This window comes from Accipiter gentilis, chromosome 29, assembly GCF_929443795.1.
Source record: "Accipiter gentilis chromosome 29, bAccGen1.1, whole genome shotgun sequence".
In the NCBI taxonomy this organism is placed as follows: Eukaryota; Metazoa; Chordata; class Aves; order Accipitriformes; family Accipitridae; genus Astur; species Astur gentilis.
The window spans coordinates 9,403,768-9,424,581 of NC_064908.1; the positions used below are offsets into that span (position 1 = coordinate 9,403,768).

Genomic DNA, 20,814 nt, shown 5'->3' on the forward strand with positions numbered 1-20,814 from the left:
ATACAGCCTGCAGAAGTGGCCCTTGTGGCTCCAGTATCTGCAGTGATGCAGCACAAAACCCCACGCAGCACAAAAGACTGTGTTCTGGGGAATGCATGCAGCATCTGCTGATCACACTGCCCACGGCAGCGAGACCCAATACACACATGCTCTGATCTGCTGAAAAAACACAGCACCAGTGTTTGCTACAGCGGACAGCAGCCTGTCCCATGCATGGAAATCTCTTGCCCCCAAGTCCTGCTTGCAGCATGCTGACCCATGCCGCAGTCCTGAAATGTTCAGCAAGAAACATGTCCGCAGCACTGAGCTCCAATTTGACAGAAATATCCCCCTACCCTGATTCAGCAGAAAACCCCCTTTCTCCTCTCTTCCACCCACAGAATTAAGATCCAGACTAGAGGAGATCATGGCCACCCAGATTTCTTCCTCATAGAGTCATTCCCTGCCCACACTGATCCCAGCTGCCCAAGCACTGCGTAGGAGAGCGTGGGTTGGCATGGACCAAAATGGTGCCAGGTACCAGGATAATGCCTAAACAGCCTGGACAAAATGGGCACCAGTGCCTGAGCCCGTGTCCTGGCTAGTTTTCTAGGATAGATGTAGCCCTCACATCCGAATCATGCAGGAGAGTCCAAGCAATCCTGTGCCACATGCCCCAAGGCTATCCCCAAAGATGGATACTTTGAACAAAGCTAGCATGCTTCTCTTTTCCACATGCTCCCACCTTTTCCAGTTCTCCCCCAGGAGGTCCTCTGCTCCCTCCAGCAGGACCCTTCCCCAAATACCTCTTGAATAGGGGTCCTGTCTTCCAGATGTTGGTGTTGCCCACGCAGCCCCGTGGCGGGTCTGTGATATTCTCCTTCTCAAACAAGTCATGCACAGCCTGGGCCACCACTGCAACAGCGTCACTGATGTGGGCTGACTCGTTCTTTCCGTTGATGAGCTGCAAACCGATCACTCCTGCCACGAGCAGAGAGGAGGAGGCAGGTCAGCAGGGCACACTGGCTGCTCCGGCATTACTCCCATGCGCAGGGCTGGGGGGCCAGCAAGCACGCGGTTATGGGGCTAAGGAACCCTCGGATGCAGTTGGGGAGTTGTCTGAGCTTCAGGTAGGGCACACAGCTGTAGCGGTGCTGGGCTGGAACTGTCCTGCCTGCTGGATGGGGACTGGGGACAGCTACGTGGACTGCTGACACCCCATGCTCCATCCCCCTCCCCTTGCCCAAGCCTTTCCCCCAGGTGACAGTCATCTTGCAAAGCCCTGGCAAGCTGGATTTGGGGCACAGCAGTGTGGCCAAGGCTGCTGTCTCTCCACGCAGGCAAAGGGAGCGGAGAGCAATGTGTGGGACCCTCCGGTTGCTTGGGACCACCATGGCATCACGTTCCCCCAGCCCAAGGGGTCCCCGGGAGGGCAGGTGCTGCTCATCCCAGCTCTGAGCAGGCTCCTCCAAGCCTGGCTGACAGCAGGGCGGGCGCCTCCAGTGGGTGCCTACCATCAGGGGCGTAACGCAGGGCATTGCCCGATATCTCCCGTTCCCCCACCAGCCACACGTAGCCGGAGCCCGTCATATTGAGCATGGCTGCTGATCTGTACACCGTGGCCGCATCATCCTCACTGCAACGAGAAGAAGGGAACGGCAATGTGGCTCCAGGTGCCGGATGGCCCCTTTCCCCCTGTATAGGACCCCGAGAGGGTGGCGGGGCCAGGGAAAACATGTCCCCAGGCAGCCCTCCTCTTATAACTGGTTCTCCTGGGCAATGGCTAATTCCTTGGTGTGATGGGACCCTTTCTCTCAGCTTCATCTAATCCCACAGCACCCAGCACTGCTGAGCATCTGCAAATCTGGCCCATTCCTTATTGCTCATCGGCTGTAGGCATGGGGGCAATAAGACTCCCCTCCTTCACAGGTGGATCAGGATACATCCTCAGTAACTATTGCTGCTTCTGCAGCTGCTAATGCTTTGCAAGACTGCCAGACATCTCAACCATGTTCATGATTGCAAGCTCTCTGGCCAGCAGCACACACAGCACAGCATCCACTACCTCCTTGGCACACGGGGCTTTGTGTGGGTTTTCTCCCTTGCTCCTTGAAAGGATGACATGCCCCAAATCTGCACTGCCTCCAGCACTCAGCAGTGCTGCAAAGGGGAGAATGAGGAAATCAGAGCAGGGAGGGGAAGGGACAGCTCTGCCTTACCTGGCAGAAAGGATGATGACTCGAGCCTCCAGCTCCTTAGCCTCCAGCAGCAGCGACGTCACATTTTTGGTTCCAGGGTCAAACTGAAGGACTTTCTCAGCCTGTGATTAGTGTGAGCAAAGTTGGTTAGTGCAGGAGCCCCAGGACTGCCTGTGAGAGCCATGCTATCTAGAAAAGGGTCAAGAGAATTCATTAAACTGCACAAAAGTCTGCTAAATAAGGTTGGTTATAGCTACTTTTTTCTTTTTTCTTTTCTTTTCTTTCTTTTCTTTCTTTCCTTCCTTCCTTTCTCTTTTAAAGTTTTGGCTTTTTTGTTTTTTTTTTTTTTTGGTTTTTTTTTTTTTTTTTTTGCACTGTGCATGCAAACTGAAGTCAATCAAGACCCAAAAAGAGGCGTGCATTGTACAGGAAAGAGAAAAAGGTTTTGAAATGCAATTGAAAACTCAAACGAGTGTTGTTTTTCAAAAACATGGGAAATGAAAAAAACATATTGCACAGGGTTAACCTTTGGGAGTAAAAGTGAGCAACTTACACCAAGGAACCGTTTCCTTTGGGGAGGAAAGGGGGTTGGTTCAACTTTTCAAAAAAAAAAAAAAACTTGCAAGTTAATTACTGGTTCACATGCATGTTTCAAAAAGAAATCCTTCCAGGGTCAGCTGGCTAGGTTTCCATTCTCAAGTCCAAACCAAACTATCTCAACATAAAAACGTGCTACCAAGAAACATAGTCATGGATCTTTTTTTTTTCTTTCTTTTCTTTTCTTTTTTTCTCTTTCTCTTTTTTTTTTTTCTTTTTTATTTTTCTGGTGGCTGTGGCTATTTTTCATTTGCTAGTTAGGTTGGTGGGCGGCGTGCATTTCCATGCATATATACCTTGGGTCCTCGCTTGTTGTCATAGGAAAGTTGGTCGAGGTTTTCATAGTTCCTTTTTTTACTCTGATGAATAATGTGCACAGAGAAAATATGTAGACACAGAAGAATATTATAAACAGTTGAAAATGACGTGTAGTAAAGCAATCCAACATCCACCTCCTCCTCCACTGTTTGCTAAAGGGTCTCTATAACGCTGGAGCTCGCAAAAACCACTATCAGGAGAGAGTGCCTCAGCTCTCACGGGAGCGTCAAGGTGCAAAGCCGTATCGGTTAGAGCAAGCCTGAGTCTCACAGCTGTTGCGATGCAGTTGCATTTCCCTTGTGGGACTGGGGAATTCTTCAGCAAGAAATTTTTATTTTAAACTCAGAAACAATCTATGCATGTCTAAGGGCCTAAGTGGTGGGATTTCCATGGAATTACTGTGGAAGTAACGGACAAAATGCTGTGTACAGAAAGTGCTGGATAAATGCAAACTGTTACAGTTAAGAGTATTAGCATTACTACTGTCACTATTATCATTACAATTCTGTTCACCCTAAGAGAGTTCACAGCAAGTGAGGTGTCTCAGCTGAACTTCTCACCCCCTGCAAGGAGGGAGCAGCTTTTTGGAGCTCTGTTGCCGTCCAAAAGAGAAAGATAAAGCTCTCTATGTCCCGTGTTGGCTCAAAGCGTGGCGATATGAAGCAATGGTGATCATGGGATGACATTGCAGCTTTTACCTGGTGCTTGGGGAGGGCCAAGGGCACACGGGTGGCCCTGGGAGGTGCAGCTGCTGGAGACCACGGTGCCCATAACCTGGCTCTACACGTGGCTAGTGGGGTTCACTGCTTGGTGGTCTCCATGCTGCTGGCCAGAGCATCTCAGCTGGACTAGGGGCAGGTGGCTCAACGTGCACTGACCCTGCAGATAACAGACTGGAGCAGATAGCCTGCTCCTCCCCTTGTCTCCTGCCTGAACCACTTCTGCTGCTTGGCCCCAAAGGAGCCAGGGGCATGAAACCTCTTCTGGAAGCTTCCTCTCCTCCAAGCAGCGTGCTAAGGGTCAACAGCCTCTGCTCTCAGGAGCCTTGACCCTGCAGCAGCGTGCACAGAGCCCTGTGGATCTTCCTGGGAGCAGTCCCTGTGGTCAGGCCACTAGCATCAACCTGGTAGTGCCTGCAGGATAGTGCTTGGCTGGTTTTGGTGGGACATAGTCTGACCTCTTCTTCTTGGCCCCATCTTGCCCCAGCTGGGCATCCCTGATCTGTGTTTATGGGGTATGGGACATGGCTCTATCCCGATCTCCATTTCGCAGCATCTTTTGGCAATGGCAACTGATCCCTGCCAGGAACCTGACCCTCTGCACCCCCGTAATGCAAGGGTTCATGTTCCCAGGTTGTTCCTTAGGCAGCCAGGTTTTTTCTCTGCATCTTGCTTTCCAAACTAAATAGCTTGCCTCTTCCTGAGCACTCAGACCAGTCTTTGGCAGGACATTTTGCCAGGTCTCCTTTCTGTGCAGCTGTGTAATCTTTCTTCTCCTTGGACACAGCCTGACAGATTTTTCATTGCTCAAAGAAGTTGGGTCCTTGCAAGGAAAATTATCTGAGGAGGCAAAATCTGCCTGGAGCCCAGGTCTGCCTTCACTTCTGATGGCATCCACGGTGAGGCTTTCTGCGATGGCTTCTTAGAGGCTGCTCAGATCGCAGTGAGACCTGGAGTAACAAGTGCCTCCAAGGAGAGCACAGGTGCAGCAGGACAGCATGAATATTCTCCAGTGATGAGATATTGACCACTTTTCCTCAGGCACCATCAATTTAGCCAGAAACTTGGTCATCCATCTTGCAGCCTCCAGCCACGAATTGCCTTGTGTGCCTAGGATGTGCTGGCACCTTGACCCAAGCTGGTCAGCAAAGTGAAGCAGGGTCTTGGGTGCAGCAAAGCTGGACCTGATGGCACCTGATCACCTCTGCCTATCCCTGTCACTATCCCTATTGTGAGAACTAGACCAGTAATGTCTCCTCTCTTTCCCGTTTTTCCATGTCATCCTGCAGCCTTTCCCTGCTCCTCAGCCTGTGTTTCACACAGGCACCCACAAATTCAAAATTCACTTTCCACCATGTTCTCCAGCATTCACTGAAAAAATTACCACTTTCATGAGCAACACTGTCCCAGAGAAGAGGAGCCAGCACACCAGGGACCTGCCACCTCTGACTTGGACAAACTGATTTTCACAGCATCTGGCACTCCCTCCTGAACCCCAGCAGCACTGGTGCGATGGTGGCCTGCCCAAATGAACGAGCAGAGTTGTACTGGCATGAAGCAGTTGCTCCAGGCTGACAGTTACTGCAGACAGACATAAGACAAGGCCAGCACGTGGGGTGGGCCAGGGCTGGCGAGCCTGGCCCGGGTGCTGGGCTCTGAACACCTGCTTGAAGTGGAAATCCATGCAATGGTGCCTGAGTGGCACTCAGGGACAGTGCAGACTCCAGGGGACAAGCCATGCTCAGATCCAAGAGCTCTGGTGGGCAAGTGACCCACAGCAGATCCCCCAGGTCCTCAGAGGCTGTGATCCAAGCCTCAAAGAGGTCAAGAGCAGGTCTCCTGCCTGCTCCCTCCCCAAGGCCCAGGCTGCCCTTGAGGAGATTGGGGAGGGGTCCAGGGTATCACTTCACTGCATGAAGAGAGTCAGCACACAAGTGATTAGAAGAGCAATTACACAGCAGAAGAGATTGAGGAAGACTGGAAAGCCCCAACAGGTGTATCTACTACCTTCAAGACCAGTCAGACCAGTCAGTTTGACCAGAGAAAGCTCCTCAAAGGAAAAAGAAACAAGATGCAGCGGCACACTCCAAAGGGAAGACAAGGTGACCTACCATCATGGAGCACATGCCCCACACTGGAGGATGGCCAGGGCATTTGCAGTAGCCTAGTGGCTGCCAGGAGATACCAAGACATTTTGTAGATGCAGTGCAAATGCAGGGAAGGTCTGAGGACAGACCCTCCCTCCCCCATCTTTCAAGCCCCAGATATCAAATCTTTCCTGTAGGATGGGCAGGCTGAAGAAGAAATACACCCTGTGCCTGGGAGCATTGCATGGAGGAAGCAGGGAGTGGAGGCATGAGAGGGAGTAGCAGAAGGGGATTCACAGGAGCTGCAGGAAAACAGAAAGTGGAAATCAAAAGGTGCAAGGAAAGGGATGACAGACTGACAGTGGGAACAACCTTTCCACAACTCTCCCTGGGTGAGGGACACTGTGCTGGGAAGAGAAATACCAGCCCGCTGTCACCCAGTGGGAAGCTGCCTTTGGAGGCAGGAGGATCCCACCATGGTTGGTGGCACACCAGTGTCTCACGATGGCCCAGGATGCAGCAAGGATGACAATTCTTGAAAACCACCACCAAAAACAAAAGCCTGTTGGTAAGTGTGGTTTGTGCCAGCCCGCACCCCTGCACCAGTTGTTCCTCCAGTGGCTTGACAAATGGTGACAAAGAGCAGTGGCAGGCTGCTCTCTCTGGTCCCTCAGAGCTCAGCTGCCAACTCCAAGTACAAGAAGTGTCTATGGCCACGTCTCCTCAACAGCCAGCTGCCAAATGTCCAGCAGCTGCTGGTGGGGCTGGAGAAGCGCAGGTTGTGGTCCCTGCCTGTGACCCAGGAGGGAACAGACAGGAATGGGTGCCTGCCCTGACGCTGCTGCAGACTTGGAGATGGGCTCAGACTCTGCCCACCCGAAGGGGGCCTCACCCTGCCCCGGGCAAGAGGACATGCTGGGACTTCACCCCGTAGGGCAGGAGGTGGTTCCTTGCCTTCCAGACAGGCGCCTGCCTTTGAAGCACTGCAGCTGAATGGCTCCCTGTGTTCTCCTTGCCTGCTCATCTTGAACGCTTGCTCAGTCCTTTTACTCAATGGCAGCAGGTCTATGGTTGTCCTCCTGAATTTCTAACAGGTTCAGGGACCTCCCCTGCCTCCCTCCCTGTTCCCCTGCGTGGCCCTGAGTGCAGGTGCAGTGCACCTCCTCGATAAAGCTGCTCCCGCCAGCCGCAACCGCCCTCTCGTAACAGCATGGGGTGTCAGGAAAGCAGCGTTTGGCATGTGCTTCAATGGAGATGGGAACGGGGGCGTCAGCCTGCAGCTGCAGAGCTGACAGCTTTATAGAGAGGGTGCATTATACCTCCGTGCATCAATGTGCCGGCTGCCCTTGCCCCTCCTAAGCCACTAAGGTGAGCTCCGGTTAGCCAATTCAGAAGCTGCTTTTCGGGGTTGGTTTAGCACTGCTGGGTCTGCCTGGCCCGTGGGTGGCTGCAATGGGGCAGGTGCTTCCCTAAGCTGAGCGACTGGTCCTCTCCTTAGGTGGGAATCTTGGGCGAGGCATTTGCAGAGCTCCAGGTTATCCTTCCCTTCATTTTGTAGTCGATTTACATGTAGGAGATTTTGACCATGGCAAAGCAAGTGAAATGAATAAAGTACAAAGTTCTGTCAGGTACTAGTCAGACACTGTTGATGCTTTAAGCATGTTAGCCATGTTACAATGGAAAGAAAAGGTGTTTTACATACAGAAATCTACATACATACAACAGCCCAAGACTTCTAGTTTTGTTGTTGTTGCTTAAACAAAGCTACAAGACAATGTTCAGGAACTGACCTTGGACTCTCTCTCCTCCAAGAGGGTCTCCAGCTTCTTTTGGGCAGCACGACCTTCATGGTCGTCACTGACTATCAGAATGACGTGATTCCAGTTGAAGACTCTCATCATCTCAAACCAGACGTTGGCCTGGTGAGAGTATGGTGGGACCGTGCGCAAAAAGGACAGGTGGATACTCTGCAAGGAAGAACAAGAGCTCAACATAGACTGGTTGGGTTGTCAGCCAGGGTGCGTCTCAGGGGCCGGGCAGGTTTGCAGGGACAGGCCTGGGATCGCAAGGCCAAAGAGGCAGAGCAGCAATTTTTGGTAGACCTCTGGATTGCACGACTTGAGCTAGCCTCTGGGACCCACAATTCTTTCTTCTGGCTGAGAAGCAAACCCTGGCTACAATTTTGTACCTCTCTATGGTTAATTCGGCACATGGCAAAGCGGGTTTTTTGCTTTGTGGTCTCTAAATGCATGGTGAAGAAAAGCCTACCCAGCAATGAACTGTCAGCAACATTCAGTGCAAATATAGCCTTTCCTCTTGACTTTTTAAAAATATTATTGAGCAATGGACATTAAAAAGAAAACAAATTCCCTTCAGAGAGTGACAAGGAGCAGCTGCGTGTACATGCAGGTATATATTAGTTATTTGTCAAGACAGAAGTTCAGAAAAGCAATTTTATAATATGCTGTTCGGCTGTTTCTAGGTCAGCCTGTTCTGCAGCAGCACACAGGAGGAGGCAGCTCTGCACTCATGCCCCAGCTAACCTATCTGATTTGGTTAAAGACATCATTATGGTTGGATGATTGACCAATAGCAATTCCAGGCTAATTAAGTACAGCACTCTTAGGGGAGCAATTGGACCAAAAGCTGTAGTAGACAAAGAGGTTTCAAAAAAATGCAGCTTTTCAAAAAGGCCCTGGAGTCAAATATTAGAAAATGAAAGTGCTTATGCTCAGCACGGATGCTCCTTGACAAACCAGCTATATGCTAAAGGGAGGCAGAAGTCTGAACTGGAGAGGACAAAAAGGAAAGCACCATCATATTTCTTTTTTTAGGGCTGAGATGGTCCTCTGGACCAAACAGGGCTTGTCCATACCTGCTCATCCAGAGACCAGCCCCAGCACAGGTAGGAAATAATAGTCCTGAGTGGGCCAAAGTAATTCATGCTGGAAGGGGAAAGACATCGTGTCCACCATGGACCCACACAGGAGGAACAGGCAGACCAGATAATGCCTTTTCCTCACACTCAACACAGTGGTAAAGCCAAACCGAACCATGCAACATATAGAAAATAGGGCAAAACCGCTGTCATGGTCAGGTCTGTCTGCACTGGGACAGGAGGTCCTTTCTGCTGTCCTGGCCCAAAACACAGAAATGACAGAGGCAGCAGCAAAAATATCAAAGCACTGGAAACATTTCCTAATTACCGAAGAGACTGAGAAGAACTGTGGATGTTCGATCAAAGGAGGAAATGAATCAGGAGAGCTGTAACAAGCTGCAGTTTTGTATGACTGATACAAACATTCCCAATTACATGAAGAGCAGGAGAAATGCAGCTCACCCCACAAGCCCAGTACTAATCAACAGGATGAGGAAGAAGCCCCATAGGGACAAACAATGCAAGGACAGCTATGGTCTCCACACCAACATGGTGCTCAACCTCTCTTTGAAGTCAGCAGAAGTGCCCAGGTATTTCCAGGTCCAGCTGCACAGCTCAAGCCAGGGGCACAGAAGATGGGTCTAAGCATTTTTAATTTTTAATCCCTGAGATTTTTAATAGGTTTAAGGAAATCCATGAAAAATGAAAATGGAAAAAAATCAGAAAAGAGGAAAGAAATGAAAAAAGAACAGAATAGCTAATAGCAAAAAAAAAAAAAAAGGCTAAAAAAATCAAAATTCTAACTCAAAATTATTTCGATCCCTTTTATTTTAAAAAGAAAACATCTTTGAAATTTCAATATATTGCATCAAATTATTTTCTAGTTTCCCAACTAGCTCGCAAAAATGCTGTTTAAACTGATCATGGCTTTCTTAAGTGTTGTAAATACATATCCCTAGGTCAGATGAACAAATTTTACTGCAAAGTTGTTGGAGAGCAACTTGGTTTAACAGTTCAGGCAAATTTGCTTTCTGAGGTGGTGTTAAAAGGGTCATGGACTTGCTATGATGGTATGTCAGCTCTCAGATTACAGAATTTTAGTTATTAAATAGGATAATGAAGAATAACTAATTGTAAATGCTGATTCTGGATTTTAGGATAAGCATTCATATTCTGTGCTCAGCTTCTGATGCACCTGGGACTCCTGAACTTCCCTGCAGGGCCCAAAGGTTGGCAGAAAAAATGAAAGTAGAGTCCCCCAAAGGTTAAGAAGTCCAATTTGTGATGTGCAGAGGCAGTTGGGAATCAGGTTTTGTGCGATTTGATAACCCCTATCACAGCATAGTCAGTGACTTCCCACAGGTCTCTGGCAAATCCTTCTGAAACCCAGCACAGAGCTTTCCTGGCTATGCAGCACATGGACACATGGGGCTGTACTGCAAAGTGTGTGGATGCAACAATTTATGCACCATAGTTAGCCCAATTTTAGAGAAATAATTGTTATAAAGACCCGATTTTTTAACACAGCCTCTGTGAGACAACAGGCACAGTATGTTAACTCATTTCAGCTGCACCACTCGTCAGCACCGTCCCTGATGTACTGCTACAAGTGGTCTAACTCTAAGCTGTCATGGGTCATAACCCGCTCCCCTCAGATCAGGCACACAGAAAAAAAAATGCTCCTAATTACAAATCAGCTGTTGGCCTTGTACTATGTTTTGCAGGATTCACATCATTTGCTCTCCTCTGAGGGTGCCTGCCGCTTGCCAGGAGTGCTGGGATGTGAGCATGGAAATCGCTGACAGCAACCCCAAGCCAAGGAGCAGCTTCCTGCATTATCTTCTATACCCCACCAAAACCTGTGTGCTCAGCCCTGGGCTTCCTCACTTAATTCTATTTCTGCAAAAAGTAAGTAAATACAGGTTGGGATGGAATCCAGGCTTTAAAGTGGAATTAGCTCAGCAGAAACCCATGGGGCTGGAGCCTAGATGCACTGGGAGTGAGCGTGGTTACGAGGCTGGGGACATGTGCTAGGTCAGAACTCTTAGGAACTGCAAATTATTAGTGGTACTGACTTGGCTGATACGAGTACATATGAAGAGGAGCTAAGTTTAAGTAGATGATATGTGTGTGTGTGTGTGTGTGTGTGTGTGAAAGCAAGGACTCTCTGCATCCATAAATGTGGGCATGTACATGCAGAAAGCATGTGTGTGCATGTACCCACGCTGGGACCGTGCTTGGGCGCTTGAATAGCTGTGCACAAAGAGTCTGCACATGGCCTGGCCATGCCATGCCTGGGGGAGGGTGCATGTGTGGGTGCCTATCGTTGGAGTTTGTCTACATAGGGGATGTGCACATGTATAGGGGTTGTGCAGGCATGGGCCACCAGGCAATGCATGCGTGTCCACATAAGGACCATGTACACATCCGTGAATGAAAGGATCGCTATCTTCTTTACCTCTGTCTGCCGAAGGGCTCATCATAGCTCATGGTCAATGGCTGACAGAGTAATTTTTCCTACCAGCTTGAGGAAACAATGTGCTTTTGTTTGATTACCTAAGGAAATAATGTGGTCAATCCCCCTTCTAGCAGTGCACTCCAAAACTGAGCTGTCTGGGCAGTTTCAAGGAGATTGACAGAGATTCCAATGTATAAAGTTCCTGGTAATTTAGCAAAAATCATCAGATGGGTATGAAAAAGAAGCCCTGGCCAGTGTCTCCATGGAAGGAGTCTGGGCTGCTCTGTTCCCTGCTCTGTTCAGCCTGCCCGCCATTCAGCACGCATGTCGCTTAGCCCCGCCAGAAAGCAGCCTGCCCACTGCCCCACATGATAGCTGCAGACGTGGGAGGGAGCCGAGATAACTCTGCAATAGCTTAGATGTGCTGGGAGGGATTTTAGTGGGGGCAGCCATATGGGGAGCTCAGGCGCAAATGCGTCGTCTGCCTTTTCCTACAGTCTGTGGAGGAAAGGACTTGTCAGCCCCTGGGGAATGGCCCAGGACCACAGCAGCAGCTGTGGAGTGGTGGGGCTGCTCTGTTCTCCTCCCAGCTTGAATCCTGAGAGCCTGTGAAGAGCTCACCTCTGCTGGGATGGGTGGGCTCCATCACTGCCATCAGCACTGGCTTCAGTGTGCAGAACCCCCCTGCCTGCTCTGACGCAATGCAGGCAACCCCTGCTGATGGCTGTGCTACTTGGCGGTGGCTGTGAAACCCCTTCCCGGGGCAAACGTCTCTACACTGTGTTAACCAGCCTCTCCAGTCCCTTCTTGCAGGTGCCAGTGAAGGAGTCCTGACCCTGACCCCGACCCCGGTCAAGGGGAATCACTTTTCTCCCCACTTCCATGGAGTGGTTATACTGAGACAAGGAACCAGAGGGAAAAGCCACCCCCAGGCCCAGGCTGGAGAGAGAGAGAGAGACCTCATTTCAACTAGCAGGACCAGGTGCTGGACATTGAAATGGCTCTCCAAGTGCAGAATGACTAAATTCCATTTTCTGTCTCTTTCAGCAGCAGAGCAGGTGTCAGTTAAGAGCCACCCTTGATTCTCTGCTGCACTGCCTCTTTGACAGGGAGATGGTGTGGGCTCTGCACCTCGGGGTACCCAGCATGTCCGTTCATCTCCATCACGTAGGTGTGGTCCAAGTGGTGGTGATGAATGGCACCAGACCCCAACTCCTGAGCTGTGCATTTCCCCACAAGCTTCACTCTCACACTCTCAGTGTCATTTCATATTTCCCATATTTTCAAGATGTCAATGTCATCTCATTTTTTCAGCTGAGATGCAAATGAGATATAAATATCCACAATGACACATGGGGAACAGAAGCACCAGAGCAATAGTCCAGCCTGTCTCTTCAGGGGGCCCAGCGTGAGAAGGTGAGAGAGTGACTTTTAAAATGCTCAGTCCATGAGGAGACCATGAAGGGCTCTCCATAGTGACAGGTACCACAGCGATGGGTACCACTCTGCTGCCTGTACTGTGAGACCCTCGTCTCTCCTCCTGCAGTTCCCTGCTCACCTCACTCAGAGGTTACTTGGGATTTCAGACACCCCCTCACCATGCAGGTGGGACTGTGCTGAGTGATGTGAGGATCTCAGTGAAGAAACAGGTAATGATTTCATAAGATGTAGGCATAAGGAGGCCAAACAGAGGCTGCCAAGCCAGAGTGCTCAGCTTGATAGCTGCAATACCATTTCTAGAACAAATAGTTCTTTGAATACTGGGAGCAATAAAGCTTGCTTCCCTCAGGTGTCTTTGTTGAAAGACTGGCTATAGCTCGTGGACCGTTGTGCTTGACTGAAGATGCTCTGAGAGCATCAAAAGGTACAGGGAAAACCTGTCTGTGCTGAGGCCCACACCTTTCCCTTCCTGCCAGCTTAGCCTTGGGAGGACCATAATTAACTCTGAGAGTTCAACCCCCTGTGAAATTTAGCTAAAACTGGCTGATGCCTTCAAAACCAATTGGGCACATACACAAAGTGATCTTACAAGCTTGTTTCCATAGAAACTAAGCTGAAAGATATAATTTCCTGAATTAAAAAAAAAAAAGAAAAAAAGCAAGCTGATCACTGGAAACCAAAAAGGGAACCAGCTGAATGTCCCCATGTTGCACCAGCCAGTCTGTCCTGCATGGGGTGTGCAAAGCCTCGCACTGTCCTGTCCCATGCCTTCACACGCCTTTGCTCTGCTGTCCTCCACTCCACTCCCACCTTTGCTGTCACCTCCAGCTCTTGCCACTCCACTATTCAATGTCCTTGATCCTCTACCCACCCAGTCCCTGCCTTTGCCCCATCTCCTGCCTGCAACTCCCCTCCCTGCATAGAGCTCAAAGTCCTCCAGCCCTTGGCTGCCTTGGTGGGAAGGAGACTGAGCATGAAGCCAGCCAGGCAGGAGCACTTGGAGGGCTGAGACATGCCGTGTGGCCTCCCTGCCCGAGTCTCTGCCAGGCGGGTGCACCCCACAGCCCTGAACCTGCCCAACATCCCTAAATGTTCAGTGGAGAGCATCTCCCTGCCACTGCAGTGGGTTGCTCCTCCAGCTCTGAAGTGAGCCAGGTAGTTTTTATGAGCCACTTTGGCAGAAAATATGTTTTAAATAGGAAAAAATGGCTGAAGCAGAGTCTGCCGGAGAAGCTCCCTCCCCCTCAGAGTGAGCACGCAAGTTCAGCACAAGGTCATGCTACGGAAAAGGCGGCCAATTTGCTTTGGTGAGCATGGATGTGCTGAGATTAACCTGGACTGATAGCATGCGGGGTCTCCTCTTCCCGTCATCATGTGCACTGTGACAAGGTCCCTCTTGGTGATGTTGCTGATCAGACCCATCTCCTCCCCCTGGCAACATGAACCAAATTCACCCTGCACATTTCCTACCTGCTGCCTGCCCTCTCCTTCAGTCTGCCAGCTCTATTATCATCCCTTTCCTTCTGACAGTGTCTGATGGGACCTTGCTGGGGAATGTGGGTCCCCAGCCCCCGGCAGCCACTGTTGCTGTCACTGCTGTGGTATTGGCTTGCTGGTTGTCCTCCCATGGTTTTACCTCCCATCTCCCATGGTGGGAGATGCCAAGACCGGCTGCTGCTCCAGCCGCGCAGTCCTGTGGGATGCATCCCTGCAATGCTCTGCTCCTCCCTCCTGAAATTTGACTTCATTTAGCATGTAGGTGGAGTGACTATTTTTGCACTGAACATTTGCATTTGTGAATATTCACATTTTCCAAGACAAGGCTGATTCGTGCTTTGAAACAGGCCTGATCTCACCCCCTAAGCTCGTGCACCTGGACAAAAAGCTCCACCAAGGCTTCAATGGCATGTGGTCCACCAGGCTCTGCTCCTCCTTTTGCTTTTACTAATCTTGAAGTGTCTTTGCAAGACAGGTTGTGAGCTGAGTGCCTGGTGGAAGAGCTGGGCAGGGCAGGATCTCATTGCCCAGGCCAGGGCATTGCTCCCAGCCCCTGCACACAGCAGGACCTCATCCAGCCTGAAAGTCTCAATGTTTTCACAGGGACAGCAGAGAGTGGTTTGAAACACTGGAATTTTAACCTCTTTCTTGAGTGCTGGCTGGACTGAATGTTTTTTAAAGCCTCAGGATAACTTGTTAATCAATTCTATTATCTTCCCTACCAATATCACACAAACCCAGAGAGGTGAATGCAACCAAACAACCTTCAAGCCCCAGAGAGCTCCAGCCTGATGTACAGGCTCCACTACGATCTTCCTGCCCCTCCGCAGGCCCCCTGCACCCAGGGAGCACCCAGGACCCCCCATCTGTCACTAGTGAGCAGGGCAGGAGCTGGTTTGTGCATTTGCCTTGGCTGAAGAGCAGTGAGCCCAGCAGCCTGGCAGAGAAACGCTGCAGAAATCATCCAGCACTATGTAGGTCAACACTGGCAGCTGCAAAAAAATAATGTACCAGGGAATGCAGGAGAGAGAAAGAGGGAGCTGCAGGTTTAACTGGAGAGGGTGGATGGACAGACACATAGATAGGCAGGGTAGTGTAGACATCATTAACCCTCCTGATGGGCACTCTTGATTTACACCACATGTATGAGGTACTAGACTAGAAACATGCATCAGTTACCTTATCAGAATATATAGACATGCGTGTTGTCAGACCAATGACAGGGATCCTGTAGAAGCCAGCTGTGTATGATACGGGTGTTGGTGTTAGGTGATCGTTGGGAGCAGGAGGGTGACTAACTAATATTGCATAGACCTGTAGGACAGGATACATGACACAAACATTATTTCACAGGAGCACATTGGCCATTGAGTGTGATTATTTTCCTTTTCTTTTCTGCAATGTTAAACAGCCCCATGTTAACATGATAATGGCATTCAAATAATCAGGAACGGCAAAGCAAGGACTGCGCTGGGGAGTGAGGGGTGCTGTGCCACGGCTCGGGCTGCAGCCCGCGTAGAGGTGATGGGTCTGTTGAGGGTTATATCTTAATGGAAATGCCGTGCCTAGCCGCTCTGCTCGCTAAACTAATAACTTTCATGGATTGCAGATTAAAGGGAAACATCTCCCTTACAGTCACACTGTGTAATGCGATTTCTTTAACCACACATTTAATACTCGGTTGTAATTCCCCTCTGAGGACTATTACAAACAAAGTGGTCAGCTGGGACTCCGGGCAGGAGAAGGAGCGCAGAGCCACAGAGCAAATCAGCCATCTGGCCCTGAGCACACAGAGAAATGAGAAAGCTGGGAGGTGGCGTGGAGGGGGGGGCAGGAGCCAAGATCTGCCCTCAGCACACTGAGGCAATGGGAATGGGGTGCAGGGGATCTGGGTTATACTGAAATGGGGGAGGATCTTGGCAAGATCCTGCTGTATTTACAGGGCTGGAATTTTGGTCTCCAGCAGGATCCTATTTTGTGTAAAAGGGAGAGGAAGGAGCTGGGTAATCCCTGGGGGATCCTTTGTTACACTAATGCCCTTTCACAGCACAAGGAATGTCCCCATCTGGCGACAGGCTTCCAGCTAGGGTGAATCAGTGCAAGGACTTTGATGTCTGGGAGGAAATAATACTTATTCCTCCCCCAAGCATCTGCCCAAGCCCCAGGATGTGCTCTGCACCCAGGCTGGAGGGGCAGCTTCCTAGGACAGCAGAGGAAGACGAAGCGTGCCTGGGGAAGGGGAGCTGGGGACTGGGTGGGAAGAGGGAAGATCCTGCCTGGTGTTGGGTGGGAGCAAGCTGAGGTTGCAGAGCAAGCTGGGGCAGGGGTCGGAGACCCTACCATGGGAGAAGGAAGGAATTACTGGAGAAGGGTTTGGGGAGGTCACCTGTAGCGGCAGGAGGACAGGAGTGCCGTACGCAGAGGTGCCCGGTGCCATGCTGAAATGAGGGGTGGGTGATGACCTGCACTCTGCAGGGCTGGTGTATGGGCCTTGGGCAAGACCAGGCACTGGGGGGAGAGGCTGGGGGCTGTGTGGGGGTGAGGGCTGCGCTGTGCTGCACCGCACAGCAGCTGACTAACAGGAGCCATTTTGCACATTCAGGCTCCTAGCCCTTTCTCTGCCTCGCAGACCCCTGCTTGGGCACAGCACCAGTGAGCGAGGACCGAGGGTGGCTGTGCCCCATGCTGGGGCCATGGCGCTGGGAGAACCCCTGCATGTTGGGATAGCGTGGCCACCACCAGCCCATGAAGCCCCCAGCACCCGCAGCCCCCTCTGCACCCCAGCTTAGGTGCTCCCCCGCATCCCACCGCTCATGCAGGAATGTGCCAGCGCCTGCAACCCTGCACAGGCCCGGGGGTCAAGGCTTAGAGGTGGCATGGACACCGGCATCCATCAGCTGGGTTGCTTAAATGGAGCCTCAGCTCAGCAAGGGACCCAATTGAGCCTTCTTCATGCTCCCTGCCAGGCAGGGGGTATCTTTTACAGCCTGTGCTGTGCTTCCCGCCCCGGCTCTGCCAGCACCCCGAGGGATGTCTCCAGCCATCCTCCATCTCCACACTGGAAAGCTGAGCTGTGAACATGTCAGCTCTGCTCTGCTGTTCACCTCTGGCCCCTCCAGATCCCTCTGCCCTCGCTGGTTTTGTGTGTGCCTGGGTGCATACATGCATTTATGTGTGCGTGTTGGTGTGTGTGAGTCTCCATGGTGCAGGGATTTTTACCTCTGCATGGGTCTGTGTACACTTTTTGCATGTGCATGGGTGTGTTTGAGGTGGGGGTGGGTTTGTACTTGACTGTCTGCCCACCTGATGGCCCCGAGTGGGGGGAATGGGGGCTGGTTAGCTGGGCTCAGCACCCAGAGCACATGCAGGGGAGATGGAGGGGCCACAGGCTACCCAGGCTGCACCCACCACTGCTACAGTTTCGGACTGCTCCCTTGTGTGCGCTGAGAGTGACCCATGTAGACAGGAAGGAGGAGCGCGCTGTGCTTGTGTGTGCAGGCACGCACATGCACTGCACGCACTGTGTGTGAGCCCATGGCTCTGTGTCTGTGCAGGTGTGTGCTCGCTGTGTCTATGCATCTGCAGTCTCTCTGTGTGTGTGCCTGTGTCTCATGTGCATGTACGCTGGATCTGCTTGTGTGCCTGTTTCATGCATTGTGTGGTGCTGGGGGGGGGCATAATGCTGTGTGCGGTGGGGATACGTGCAGCTGTGGTGCACAGTTATGCAAGTGTATGACCTGGGATGATGTGCAGGTGTGTGTGTCTGTACATGAAGCATTGTGTATTTGTGTGTGTGTGCGTGCTTGTAGTGCACGCAGTGGGGTGTGTTTGTGTGGCAGTGCATGTGTGTGCCTGGCACAGCTCGTGCTCATGTGTGCACATGGATGTATGTATGCATGTGGCACAGCGCGTGGTCACACAGTGGTGTGGGTGTAGACGCGTAGCGTTCTGGGTGCGCCCGTGTTTGCACAGCGATGCGTGTGCGCACATGCCATATGTGTGTGCATGCAGTGCAGCCCATGGGCATTCCCACAGCGATAACATGAACACAGAGTGTGTGTGCACGCGTGGGGCTCCCCATGCCCACATCTACCCACGGTGTGTGGCTGCCCATGCGTGCACACAGCCTGTGCACACGTAGCTCTGTGTGCGCCCGCGCGCGCCCGTGCTGCGTGTCCGCGCACGGTGTATGTATGTGTGCATGCATGTCGCTCTCTGCACGCGTGCTGCTGGGTCGGCATGTCCGCACACCCGCTCTGTGTGCGTGAGCCCGTGTGCACCCCGGGGTGCGTGTGCGAGCCCGTGGGTGCCCCGGGGCGCGTGCGGGTGCCCGGGCGGGGGAGCGTACAGCCCGGCCGCGCTTACATAAAGGCTGCAATGCGGCCAGCGGCGCCCCGGGGCCCCGGGGCAGGACCCCGCTGGCCGCGGCTCTGCCCGCCCCGAGCCCCGGGGGCGGCCGCGGGGCGCCGCGGGGCCGGGCTCGCTGCGGCCGCGGGGGCGGCGGCTCGGCGCCCTCCAGGGACGGGGCGGGGGGGTGCCCGGCGGCGGCGGCGGCGGCGGCGGCGGCGGCGGCGGGGGAAGTCGCCGGCCCGGGGTACCTGGCTGGAGATGAGGTCCTCGCAGACGGAGAGGGCCATCTGGATGGCGTTGGGCTTGTGCGTGACCGAGGTGGCGTTGAGCTGGAGCTTCCAGGTGCCGTGCCGCTTGTTGGCCTGGTTCACCGCCTCGCGGAAGATCTGCTCGTGCTTCTTGGTGCTCAGCACCGCGCCGATGTTGACGATCTTGGGGTCGCAGCCGGCGCGGGCGAAGGAGGAGGAGAAGAGCAGGGCGAGCAGCAGCAGCCGCATGGTGCTCATCCACGGGCGGCCCGGAGCCCGCCGGGCCCCCCCCGCCCGCGCCCCGCCGCCGAGGGGCCGCCCGCCCCGCTCAGCGCGGCCCCATGCGGGGCCCGGCCCGGCCCGGCCCGGCGCGGCGCGGCGCGGCGCGGCGCGGTGCGGCGCGGGGCGCTCTCCCTGGTGCTGAACCGCCCGCTCCGCGCCGCTCCGCTCCGCTCCGCGCCGCTCCGCTCCGCCGGCGGCTCCTCCCGCTCCGCCGGCCCCGCGCTGCCGCAGCGCCCTCCCCCCGGCCCGCCCCCGGCCCCCCGGCGGAGCGCGGGCGGGACCCCCCGTTGGCCCCGGGCGCTGCGGCAGTGCCCCGCCCGGCGCGCTGGGCGCTGGTGCGGGATCGGCGGACGGGAGCCCCGCTGCCCGCCCGGCTGGACACGGCGAGTGGCCGGGGACGGAGGCTGCGGGGCTGGGGTCCGGCTCCCGCGCCGCTCGGGAGGGGCGGGAGGTGCGGAGGTCGTCTGGGGCTGAGCCTCCGGCCGCAGCGGAGAGAATCTCCCGGGGGTCCCGCTACGTCCTTTTCGCCCCCGCTGCCCGTTCGGGGACTGGGTGTTCCCCTTGCTTCGGGAGGCGTAATCACACCAGGTGTTGGGTAAGCTGGGGTCTTCCCCAGGCATAATCACACCAGACTGGGGGTAAACCAGGGTCTTCAGGATTTGTTCTCCAGAACAAATATTCCCAGTTATGCAGCATCTCTGAACAACGCACTTCCCCAGCCCTGCCTGGGGAGAGTTGCTTGTGACATGAACGCCATCGGGGTCTATGTTCACTCTAGTGCTGGACAACCCTCCCTTGACCAACACAAGGGTCATCTTAGGCAGAGATGTTAAGCAGACACTCAGCCTGGTTCCTTGGCTTCACTCTGTCCCTCCAGACAGAGCCACCACTCTTCCAGACATTAGCTCACAGGGCAACCGGCCATTTTCCTCCATTAAATTCACCACGTTACTCTGGGCTATGACCTTAAGATTTGTCTGCCGAGGAGATTTCTTGGGGTTCTCTTTATCCACCTGCCCCTGGGCTACTATTAGCCTCCCCAAAGGAAATGGAGGCATAGCAGCTAGCGGCCAACACCTGGAGGACAGTCCAGCTCCATAGCTGAAAGGGACTGAGTTTCACTCCTGGACCATGTCTCTCTCATTCCAGGGCCAGAGGGGTGAGGTGGCCAGAACAGCACATTGCTCCCCAGAGCTGCCACTTTGGCCTTTTTTGAAAAAACAAAGGGGTTGCAGATACCGACAGGGTTTTTCTTTGTAACTGCATGGGACAAATGCCATCAGCCAGCCCACTGTATGCCAGCCAAGGGTGAGCACTGCAGAAGAAAAATCACCAGAGATATTTTTACAGCAGCCATTTCTAGGGTATTGCCACAGCCCACCTCTGTGCTTGCTTGCAACGTGAGTTGAAGCAGAATTTTCTTCCCCCAACGCAAATTTCCTCACTGGCATCGCTGAAGTGCAAGTTGCCATGGAAACCATTTTGTCTGTGTCCCATGTTGCCCACATGCACTCGGAAGAAGCTGCAGAAGCAAAATGGCCGTTGTGTAATGCTGCAGGGTCTCAGCATATGAGGGGCTGCTGTGCTACACAGCACCCTTCCAGCTATTTGACCCTCTCAGAGAAGCTGCGGACAACTGCATGGGAAAGTAATGAAACCCATGGAGGTTATGACGCACTCAGTGAGAGAAGGAAAATGGCCCCACCTCACCTTAACTCTTGCAGTGCTTTGCGTGGAGCTCTACACTGATCCTGCTGTGCTCT

General features: G+C 52.9%; 1 protein-coding gene across 15 annotated transcripts in view; it reads right to left on the reverse strand.

The window, feature by feature from the left end:
* GRIN1 (glutamate ionotropic receptor NMDA type subunit 1) overlaps positions 1 to 19,122 on the reverse strand; it is a 40,165-nt gene extending 21,043 nt beyond the window's left edge. For 10 of the 15 annotated variants that reach the window (XR_007510063.1, XR_007510061.1, XR_007510059.1 and 7 more), the window contains exons 1-7: positions 18,770 to 19,122; positions 15,351 to 15,485; positions 7,689 to 7,865; positions 3,071 to 3,133; positions 2,199 to 2,299; positions 1,494 to 1,615; positions 786 to 960 (exon numbers count right to left, since the gene is read on the reverse strand). Coding sequence is in view for 8 of the 15 variants with exons in the window: in XM_049833297.1 (XP_049689254.1) it covers positions 786 to 960; positions 1,494 to 1,615; positions 2,199 to 2,299; positions 3,071 to 3,133; positions 7,689 to 7,865; positions 15,351 to 15,485; positions 18,770 to 19,027 (1,031 nt within the window). In the remaining 7 variants the exon portion in view is untranslated. The remainder of the gene's footprint in view (positions 1 to 785; positions 961 to 1,493; positions 1,616 to 2,198; positions 2,300 to 3,070; positions 3,134 to 7,688; positions 7,866 to 15,350; positions 15,486 to 18,769) is intronic. The other 5 variants (XR_007510062.1, XR_007510058.1, XM_049833301.1 and 2 more) reach the window with 2 other exon arrangements.
* Positions 19,123 to 20,814: the final 1,692 nt, after the last annotated feature.